The sequence below is a fragment of the Bubalus kerabau genome, chromosome 1 (genome assembly GCF_029407905.1).
Source record: "Bubalus kerabau isolate K-KA32 ecotype Philippines breed swamp buffalo chromosome 1, PCC_UOA_SB_1v2, whole genome shotgun sequence".
NCBI classification, from domain to species: domain Eukaryota; kingdom Metazoa; phylum Chordata; class Mammalia; order Artiodactyla; family Bovidae; genus Bubalus; species Bubalus kerabau.
The window spans coordinates 238,274,475-238,284,540 of NC_073624.1; the positions used below are offsets into that span (position 1 = coordinate 238,274,475).

The window sequence follows — 10,066 nt, forward strand, 5'->3', positions numbered from 1 at the left end:
AAATTTATTTACAACTTCTTAAAATTGAAATGATTCATTTTTATAATGGACATTTGAAAATTGCACAGTCTCACTTCTAATATATAGTTTTCTATTTTTAGAATCATTTTCCACATGCATACATCACTTACATAGTTCATAAGTATAGACCATTTTGAATTATTCTATTATTTCTTACCAAAATATCAAACCTTTCCTGTGTTCCTGGATAGTGAGTATGTCACTTAGATTTTTTTAATTTTATACTTATTGAAAGATTATTTTCCAGACTTAGATATTTTGTTATCTCTTGCACATATATTAAAAGGGAAACATACGTGAAATACATTGGTTAAGATATTTTTAAGGTAGTTACGGCCACCTGGCTGACAGCAATATAAAAACCATCCTGATATCAGAGATACTACAATAGAATATACACAGGGGTTCCCTGGTGTCTCAATGGTGAAGAATTCACCTGCCAATGCAGGAGACATGGGTTGGATCCCTGATTTGGGGAGATCCCACATGCCACGGAGTAGCTGAGTCTGTGCACCACAACTACTGAGCCCGTGCTCTAGAACCTTGGAGCCACAACTACTGAGCCCTCGAACCGCAACTGCTGAAGCCTGCTGAAGTCGATACCCTAGAGCCCATGCTCCTCATCTAGAGAAGCCACTGCAATGAGAAGCCCGCAACTAGAGAGTAGCCCCTGCCCACAGCAACTAGAGAAAAGCCTGTGCAACAACAAAGACCCAGCACAGCCAGAAATAATGAATGGAATTATTTTTAAAATAAAAATAAAATATACACAATAATACATCCCCATGGACACCCCTTCTTTGCATAATAGAACAATCCCCACTCTGTTGAAGCTTTCATATGTACCTCCCAGGCCATCCCTCCGTTCTTTTCACCTTATAGAAATCCACTGTTGTGAATTTGTTGTTTATCGTGTCCTTGTTTTTCCTTTACACATTTAGTGAACGTGTGTTCCCACACTTATTGTTTGATCTTTTCTACAAATGGAGCTATACTGCATGTATTTTTATGACGCTTTGTTATTCAATGTTACAAGAGACTCACCCATGCTAACCTCTCCAACTGCTATTCATCTTCACTGCTGTATAATATGTACTGTAGGCATACAACACATTTGATCAGTTCTCCTGTTTGATGATATGTAGACAGTTTCCAGGATTTTGCTATTACAGATTGTTTTACTGTAAACATTTTCCTAGTTGTCTCCTGGAAAGTGTTTATGAGACTTTCTCCAGAGTGTATACCCAGGAGGAAGAAGAATTTTACATCCAGGTGGGCAAACTTTTCTGCCAAATGCCAGAGGACAAACATCTTAGACTTTGCTGGTCACGTGGTTTCTGACACAGCTACTCAGATCTGTCTTTTTAATATGGAAGCAGCCTTGTGTTGCATTAGTCACTCAGTCGTGTCTGACTCTTTGTGACCCCATGGACTGTACAGCCCACCAGGTTCCCCTGTCCATGGAATTCTCCAGGCAAGAATACTGGAGTGGGTTGCCATTTCCTCCTCCAGGGGAAGCAGCCTTAGACAATATATAAATGAATGGATGTAGCTACATTCCAATAAAACTTTACTTATAAAACCAGATAGTTGGCAAGATTTGACCCTCAGGCTGCCAGTTCCTGATCAAGATGATAAACTTCACTATTCTGATTGCCTACAAGTGCTGAAGCACCCTTTCTTTTCTCACCTGATTACCCCCAGAGGAGACATGAGTCCTGTCTTATTCTATGGACTGGACTGAATGACCTTATTCAGGAGTCTTCAGGGAGAAGAGGAAGGGCATGGGGACATGGTGGTGGTGGTGCTTCCCAACCCATACTCTGTGACTTACAGCCATAGTCTTGGGGAAACCAAAGGCAGAAAGGGGTTGAGGCAGGGCAGGGCACTAATGCTGGCTCTGCTGGACATGGGTGGGAGCTGGGGTTCTGCTTGACTGGAGACGGGTCTCAGCAAAGTTCACATCACAGAAACCACTGTGAAGTCACTACCAGGCAAGAGGACATAGAAATTCAAACAGAACAGAGCTTTTCTTTTGGAGTTGTATGGTTTCCTTTATTAAAGAAAGCTGGAATTGACTCTATAGGGATCCTTTCCTGAAGTTGGGTCTCCATGGAAGCTTCCTGCCCTGGCTCCTATTTAAACGGATTTTGTTTCAATGATGATGGTTTCCATCGTCTCTGATGTCACAGTTCCATGGATCTCCACGTCCTCACCAACCGGGGCTTTCTCCACCTTGGCCTCTATGTTGCGTTTCTCTACCGTCTTAGCCACAAAGTCTACCTCTCTGTCATGTCCGACCATTGGTTTTGAACCAGGAATGAGTCTGAAGCTTCTGAAGAAAGTGCTGATCTTACTGGATCTCTTATTTAAAGTCCCTGAACTGGTGCTGGACCTGCTCTTTCCCGGCTTGCGAGCTGTCCTCCCCTCCTTGCCAGATGAGCTATGGCTGCCACTCTTGTGAGGGCTGTGTCCTTTGCCCCTGGTGCCACTCTGCCCTTTTTCTTTTTTGTCATCTCTCTTGTTTCCATGGCCTGATACAGACCGGTGGGAGGATGACTTCCGGGTCTTGTCCCCTCCTGTCCTGTGATGACCTTCCCCTGTCCTGCGGTGACGGGAACTTTTCCTAGATGAAGACTTGTCCTTCTTTTCCCTTCTTTCTTTTTTTTCCTTCTGAGTTTCATCCCTGGGGCAGGAGACCTTCTGGCTTCCATCTCGTTCAGACATGTAGCCTTCACTCTGCAAGGTAGAGACCAGGGGGGCTACGACCTGGCCTTCAGCACTTGCAGCAGCAGCCTTGCCGGTCTTCACTGCTCCTGCAAACACCACGCTCATGCTGCTGTCTGCACTGTCCACCCCTGTCGAGGATGTGCTGGCAGCACCTGCCAAAACCAGGTTCGTGCCCTCTGAGGATATGCTGGCAGCACCTACAATGGCCTTGCCGGATCCGCTTTCTCTTGGACCCTTGGCGGCAGCTCCTGCCAGGGTGGTGCTCACCTGGCTGGTGCTGGTGCTCCTAGTTGCGGCCAAGCTCACAGCCCCTCCTACAGAGCCCGCTCCCACCCCTGCAACTGCCACACCTCCTCCAGAGCTTGTTGTTGTCCCTGCTACGGCCAGGCCCGAGGTTGTCCCTGCCGCTCCTCCTTCAGTACTTTTCAAGGATGTAGTTGAGCCATGGAGGGCATGATAGTCTCCCTCTCCACCAACATAAGCACAAGATGAGGCTCCCGACACATCACCAAGCTTGTGAAGCCCCACAGCATCATGATCCCTTTCTCTATGGAGCTCTGTGGTCTGTGCCAAGGGAGGAGAAACAGTTAAGATAGAGATCACAGAAAATGAGATCACAGCTGTCCACTCCTCTCCCATCCTGAAGCTGACCAGTTCAAGGGTTTCTCTTTAGAATAACCTTTGAAATCATCCAGTCTAAGCTCCCACTGGATGAAAGATTCCATCTACAGCATCCCTGTCAAACAGCCACTCCATTGCTTGAACAATCCCAGGGCCAGGGAAAGCATTGATATTAATACAGTTCTCCACGGTCATTTAATTTTATACCCTTGTGCTTCTACCTCTGCAGGACAGATTCCTAGAAGTTGGGTTGCTTGGTCAAGGGACGCATACATTCTATGTTTTGGAGACTATTAGAATGAATTGTGCCCGAGTAGATGCACAATTGAGTTGGATTGATTTTAATAAGCATATGAGAGTCATGGGGAAACAATGAAGAACTTCCTAATTGTGAATAATATTCTACCACTGATGAGATTACCTGGCCTTGGGTAAATGTTCAAGAAAAGATTAGACAATCAGGATTGCTGTAGAAGGGATTACAACCCTGGGATGAGACCAGTGCGGCTGATACAATACTTAAGGGCTCTCTGAAACTCGGCCTTGTGGGACAATGTAGAGAGGTGCTTGGAACCTCTCCAGTGTGTGAGTCCCATAGTGATGGCTCATTTGGTTCTGAGACCTTTTGACATGGGAAGTCATTTCCCAGGTGAGTCTCAGAGAGCATCAAATCCCTTTGAAGGACCAGCTTTGCACTGCTCTCCCAAAGCACTCTGCCCCATGTTGTTGAGTCACCGTAGGTACTTACCAATAGGCTTTTGTCACCCTCCAGAATTCTTGCATCTCCAGTTTGGAGCGTCGGGGTACTGCTGCAACTCTCTACCGGTGGTCTCAGGAGATAGACAAGCTTTTCCCAATAGCAAAAGAGGTCTTCTCGTGCATCAGAAGAGGGGCACAGCTGCAAATAAAAAGTACGGCCAGTGGCAAGCTTCAGGCGCAACTGTTGTTTCTCACGGTCATGGATGGAGATCTTGACAAACTTCAAGGGAAGCAACCTGGTGAGCTCTAAGGTCTTCGCGGGCTTGCGACCTCTCCCCTTGGTTGTCCGGGCATGTCTGACATGCTCTTCACAGACTTTAGTTGGTCGGGCCAGGAGCATGACATCAGGTAGTGGGAGGATGGGGCTGGTGGATGCGATGCCCACAGTCACCATTCGCACGCGGTTGTGGACGTCAATCACCTCTCCTTTCTTGCTGATCTGGATAAAGTCGCTTTCAAACATGGGTGCGTACTTGAAAATGTCATACTCTCCTCCCTTGTACAGTTGTCGTTGCAGGTTCCCCATGGAGGTATTGAACACACCCATTGAACGGTAGCTGTTGGCCGTGTAATAAGGTAACAAACACTCACTGCTCATGGTTCTCTTCTTTCACGACAGCGCCACCAGCCACAAATTGAGTCGCTGAGAGAGAGAGGGAGCGAAGGCAACTACCCATCTCCCTGCAGGGCTCTGCCTAAGTCTCCTGGCATCACCACATTTATCCTGCACAGTCCTTTGTGACCTGTCGCCATCACACACCCCTTTATTCAGCCTCCAAGCAGCCACCCCCTCAGGGCAGGCTCACTAGCCCTCCCCAACACCATCACCAACAACAAACCATCTTCTCCATCAAGAATAGGCTGACCCTGATAAGATATAAGCATGGGTAGGCTGGATATTCTTCCTGATCAAAATGTTAAGATGCATAATTAATGAAAACCATTCAGCTTCTATAAATATTTGGATGACTTCCAGTTTTTTTGTTGTTACAAATCTCCCTGCAATGATCATCTTCCTGCATCTGCTGAATAATGTGCTGTGGATAAAATCCTGGAAGTGGGCAGTGTGCTTGTTAAGGGCAGTCATCCTATGGGAATGGTTATTCTTTGACAGGAACTTAACAAAGATTGCTATCTGTCAGAAACAGAGTCCCACTTATACAGTGGTTTCCAGGATATGGAGAATTTTCTCAACCATGTAATCATTTCAGGGAGGCTGGTTTTTATTTGTATTTATTTACTTTATAGTTTTAGAAACAGTTTTCATTGTGAAATATAACACACACTCATAAAAGTGCACAAAGCATAAATATATAGCTTAATGAGTAATAAGAAAGTGAACATCCTTGTAGCTGCTGCCCAGAGCAAGAAATAGAACACTGCCAGCCCTTCTTCAGTATGTTGCCTCCCAAGCACAGCTCTCTCCCTCCCCACAAAGGTGCTTCAGATTTGGCTTTCCTTTTTCCTTCTTTCTTTTTAAATTGAAGTATAGCTGATTTACAGTGTTGTGTTAGTACAGCAAAGTGATTCATTTTCCATTATGGTTTATCACAGGATATTGAATATAGTTCCCTGTGCTATACAGTAGGATCTTGTTGTTTATCCATTCTGTATATAATAGTTTGCATCTGGTAACCCCAAACTCCCAACTCATCCCTCCCCCATCCCACTCCCTTGGCAACTGTAAGTCTGTTGTCTTTATCTGTGAATCTTTTCTGCTTCATAGATAAGTTAATTTGCATCATACTTTAGATTCCACATATAAGTGATATCATATGATATTTGTCTTCCTCTTTCTGACTTACTTTACTTAGTGTGATCATCTCTAAATCCATCCGCATTGCTGCAAGTGGCATTAGTTCATTTTTTATGGCTGAGTAGTATTCCATTGTATATATGTACTGCAATTTCTTTGCCCATTTATCTGTTGATGGACATTAAGGTTATTTCCATATCTTAGTTGAAAAGTGAATAGTGCAACTACCAACATAGGAGTGCATGTATCTTTTTGAGTTACAGTTTTGTTCAGATATATGCCTAGGAGTGGGATTCTTGGATCACATGGCAACTCTATTTTTAGTTTTTTTGAGGAACCTCCATACTATTTTCCATAGTGGCTGCACAAATTTACATTTCCACCAACAGTGTAGGAGGGTTTCCCTTTCTCCATACCGTCTCAAGCATTTGTTATTTACAAACTTTTTTAAATGTTTTTTATTTATGTATTTATTTAGTTGTCTTGGATCTTAATTGAAGCATGTAGGATCTTTAGTTGCTGGAGTGTGGATTCCCTAGTTGTGGCATGCAAGCTCAGTAGCTGCAGAATGTAGGCTTAGTTGCTCCATTGCATGTGGAATCTTAGTTCCCTGAACAGAGATCAAATCTGTATCCCCTGACATTGCAAGGTAGATTCTTAACTACTGGACCACCAGGAAAGTCCCCAAACCTTTTAATGATGGCCACTCTGACAGGTGTAGTCCTCATTGCAGTTTTGATTTGTATTTCTCTAATAACTGAAGATGTTGAGCATCTTTTCATGTGCCTCTTGGTCATCTGTATGTCTTCTTTGGAGGAATGTCTATTTAGTTCTTCTGCCCATTTTTCGACTGAGTTGTTTTTAATTGTTGTTGAGTTGTATGAGCTATTTGTATATTTTGGAAATTGAGCTCTTGTTGGTCACATCATTTGCAAACATTTTCCCCCATTCCATAGGTTGTTTTTTTGCTTTGTTTATGGATTCCTTTGCTGTGCAAAAGCTTATAAGTTTGATTAGGTCCCATTGGTTTATTTTTCCTTTATTTCTTTTTTTTTTTTTTGAATTTTATTTTATTTTTAAACTTTACATAACTGTATTAGTTTTGCCAAATATCAAAATGGGAAATGATATAAGAAAACATTGCTAGGATATATGTCAGAGAATGTTTTGCCTATGTTCTCTTCTAGGAGTTTTACAGTGTCATGTCTCATACTTAAGTGTTGAAGCTATTTTATTTTTCTGCATGGTGAAATGGTGTGTTCTAACTTCACTGATTTACATGAGGCTGTCCAACTTTCTCAACACCACTTGCAGAAGAGACTATCTTTTTCCTATTTTATATTCTTATAAAGGAGGAAAATTTTTAAAACCATAATTTTCTGGTGAAGAACTGAGGTTCAGTATTATCTTACTCAGGGTCAGAACATGGAGCTAGATGGATTCTGCCCTGATCTTGAAACTCAGGTCAGGCATTTTCTCTCTCTCAAGCTGCATGGCTCACAATCATACTCTCATTCTGTATCAAATATGGAATCATTCATGGTTAGCAATATGTGTGGGGACCCCAGAAATTCACTGAGGTCTTGAATCACCATAGGATTTCCCATATTGGTCTGCCTGCTTCCTCGCTCTTGATGTCTACCTGATAAACCGTTGATGTTTCGTTTCTTTGAAAAGCTCTTCAGAGAAATTATGGCAAAGACATCTCTGGAGTTTTTGTACTTTGCACAAGGTGATGAATCCAAATTCCCCCTCCCTCAGTTAGAAGACTACTTTTGAAATAAAAATACATCCCCCAAACTCAGTGATTACTATGTAAAGGTCTTGAAATAAACTTCATCCCCTAAATGTTCTTTTTTATATCCCTACTGCCTGCTTCAATACCTGGAAAATTGCAGCTTTTTAATAAATATGAACTTGCTTATGCCCACTGAGATTCATTATTCCATTTGTTTAGTCAACAAAATTTATTGAGCAAGCTCTATTTCCAGGACCAGCTAGAAAAGAGAAATGCAAAGATAAAGGTCCTTACCTCTGAAGAGATAAAAAAAAAAATTTCTGAAGATGTTAAATGACTTATCAAAAAAAAATAAAGTGGCTTATACTCTACTGTAAGGAAATAATCACTAAAAGGTAACACAATTGATTTTTAAATAAGTTTCTATATTCTCAGCCACCTATTCAGTTCATAAATCCATTTTTGATGAATGATTAATAAAGAATGATTAAAAGAGAAATCATAACTGTATTATTAAGAACTTACTATAAGCCAGGCATAGTACTAAACACTTTATGTTCTTTTCAAAATGCAATCCCCAAACAGCCCTATAAAACATAAGCACAGCTACTATTTATAGAAAGGAAAATCAAGACTCAGAGAAGTTAAGCAACTTTATCAGGGTCACAGGCACTAAAAGCATAAGTCCCCAAATACAGCAAAGCTTAAACTACACTACACTGTATCACACAAATAGAACACAAATATACACATACTATTCTGCATAAATTCATCAGTTCTTCTAATTAATATTATTAAGTGCCTACTTTTTGCCAGGCCCTGTTTGAGTTGCTAGGCATGCAGCAGTGGACAAAACAGAAAAATATCCTCAATTTCACGGAGCTTATATGTAGACAATAAATGACAGTAAAATAAATGATATGTCCAATGCTGTGGAAAAAGATAAAGTAGGCAAGTGGGATGGCAGTCTGTGCATGAGAGAGGGAGCTGGAGGTGGTGGTCAATGAAGGCTCAATGAGAAGCAACCTCTGAGCAAAGACTTCAAGGAGGAAGTCAGGGAGGAAGGCACACAGGTGTTTGGAGAGTAACCTCTTGTTAGAGGGAATAGCAAGGACCACGATCCTAATGTGGGAGTGTGCCTGGTGTGTTAGAGGAACACCATGGGGGCCACAGAGACAAGAGTGGAGTGAGGGAAAGTGGTTGGAAATGATACAATGAAACAACTGTGGTGATAGTAGGAAAGTAGACCATGTGCAAAGCTACATATATGGAGGATCATTTCTGGCTGCCATGTTGCAAAGAGATTGTAGAGGTGTAAGGGGGCAGAAATGGAGATTAGGTAGCTCCTGCAAGAGACGATGATAGGTAAGATGTATGTGGGAGCCGTGGAAACAGTGATCAGCTACTAGACATGCTTTGACTGAGGTACCCATATGTATACTTGTGTTGAACAATTTTCAATAAATATTAATAAGTAAAAAAAGCAAATTGCAAAAGAGTATATATAATATGCCACATATTGTTTAATTAAAAAGTTTTAAAATTGTGTGTGTGTGTATGTGTGAACAGATGCACAGGAAACTGGTACCAGGAATAATCTTGGAGTAGTTTGTTGATTGAGGAAAATGGTGGGACAGAGACTTATCTTTCCAGAACATTCTCTTTTATACCTTTCAGATTTTATTCTATTGCATATAGTACTTGCACAAAAATAAATAATACTTTATAGATTTATAAAAATATTATGCTAGTAAAATTATATTCTTAGGCTATTTGTCAATTCAAACCTTATTATAGAAAAGAAGTAAATAAACAGGTTCATTCAAATTTAACTCTCTCTGGCACAAAATTTTAGAATTTGAGAACCAAAACACAAAATATCATTCAAAGTTCATTTTCTGATTTTTCTAAAAGTTCTGTAAAATAATTCTCTTCCCAAAGTCTGGAAGTCTGCTGCATCCCCATAAAAAAAAAAACAAAACTGGAGATCAATAAGTCAAGATGTATTTATTGATTGCCAGCTATGTGCCTACCATTAAACTAAGAGCATTCAGGTTATCAAAGTGTAAGTTTCAAAAATCTGAAAACATAATTCTCACACAAATATACAATGAAAACATGTCAGAGATTTAATTAACTCATCAGTGAGGAAGTCAGCAGGATGATAAAGCTGATTCAGAGAATTAGAAGACTGCTGCTGCTGCTGCTGCTAAGTTGCTTCAGTCGTGTCCGACTCTGTGCATCCCCATAGACAGCAGCCCACCAGGCTCCCCCGTCTCTGGGATTCTGCAGGCAAGAACACTAGGCATTGGCATTAAAGAAAGGATGTTGGACTAACATTGCCAGGTTAGACACAAAACTGGTTAAATGTCTACAGGGCAATAAAATCAACTTTGGGGCTATCCTTTTACTAAATGAGATCACTTGCATCTCTTCTGAAT

At 41.4% G+C, this 10,066-nt stretch overlaps 1 protein-coding gene across 1 annotated transcript; it reads right to left on the reverse strand.

Annotated features, from left to right (window-relative positions):
• Positions 1 to 2,160: 2,160 nt before the first annotated feature.
• On the reverse strand, positions 2,161 to 4,729 carry GARIN3 (golgi associated RAB2B interactor family member 3). Its single transcript, XM_055566816.1, has 2 exons — positions 4,121 to 4,729; positions 2,161 to 3,315 (listed from the first exon to the last, which is right to left on the reverse strand). The coding sequence occupies exons 1-2, from the start codon at positions 4,727 to 4,729 to the stop codon at positions 2,161 to 2,163; spliced, it is 1,764 nt and encodes a 587-aa protein (XP_055422791.1).
• Between the last annotated feature and the right edge of the window lie 5,337 nt (positions 4,730 to 10,066).

What these genes read in the sequence shown, in the direction of transcription:
- GARIN3 (XM_055566816.1), bottom strand. Translation starts at nt 4,729, where the DNA reads ATGAGCAGTGAGTGTTTGTTACCTTATTACACGGCCAACAGCTACCGT. An exon ending in AGGGTGACAAAAGCCTATTG is followed by an intron (nt 3,316 to 4,120) that starts GTAAGTACCTAC and finishes CCCTTGGCACAG; the next exon opens with ACCACAGAGCTCCATAGAGA.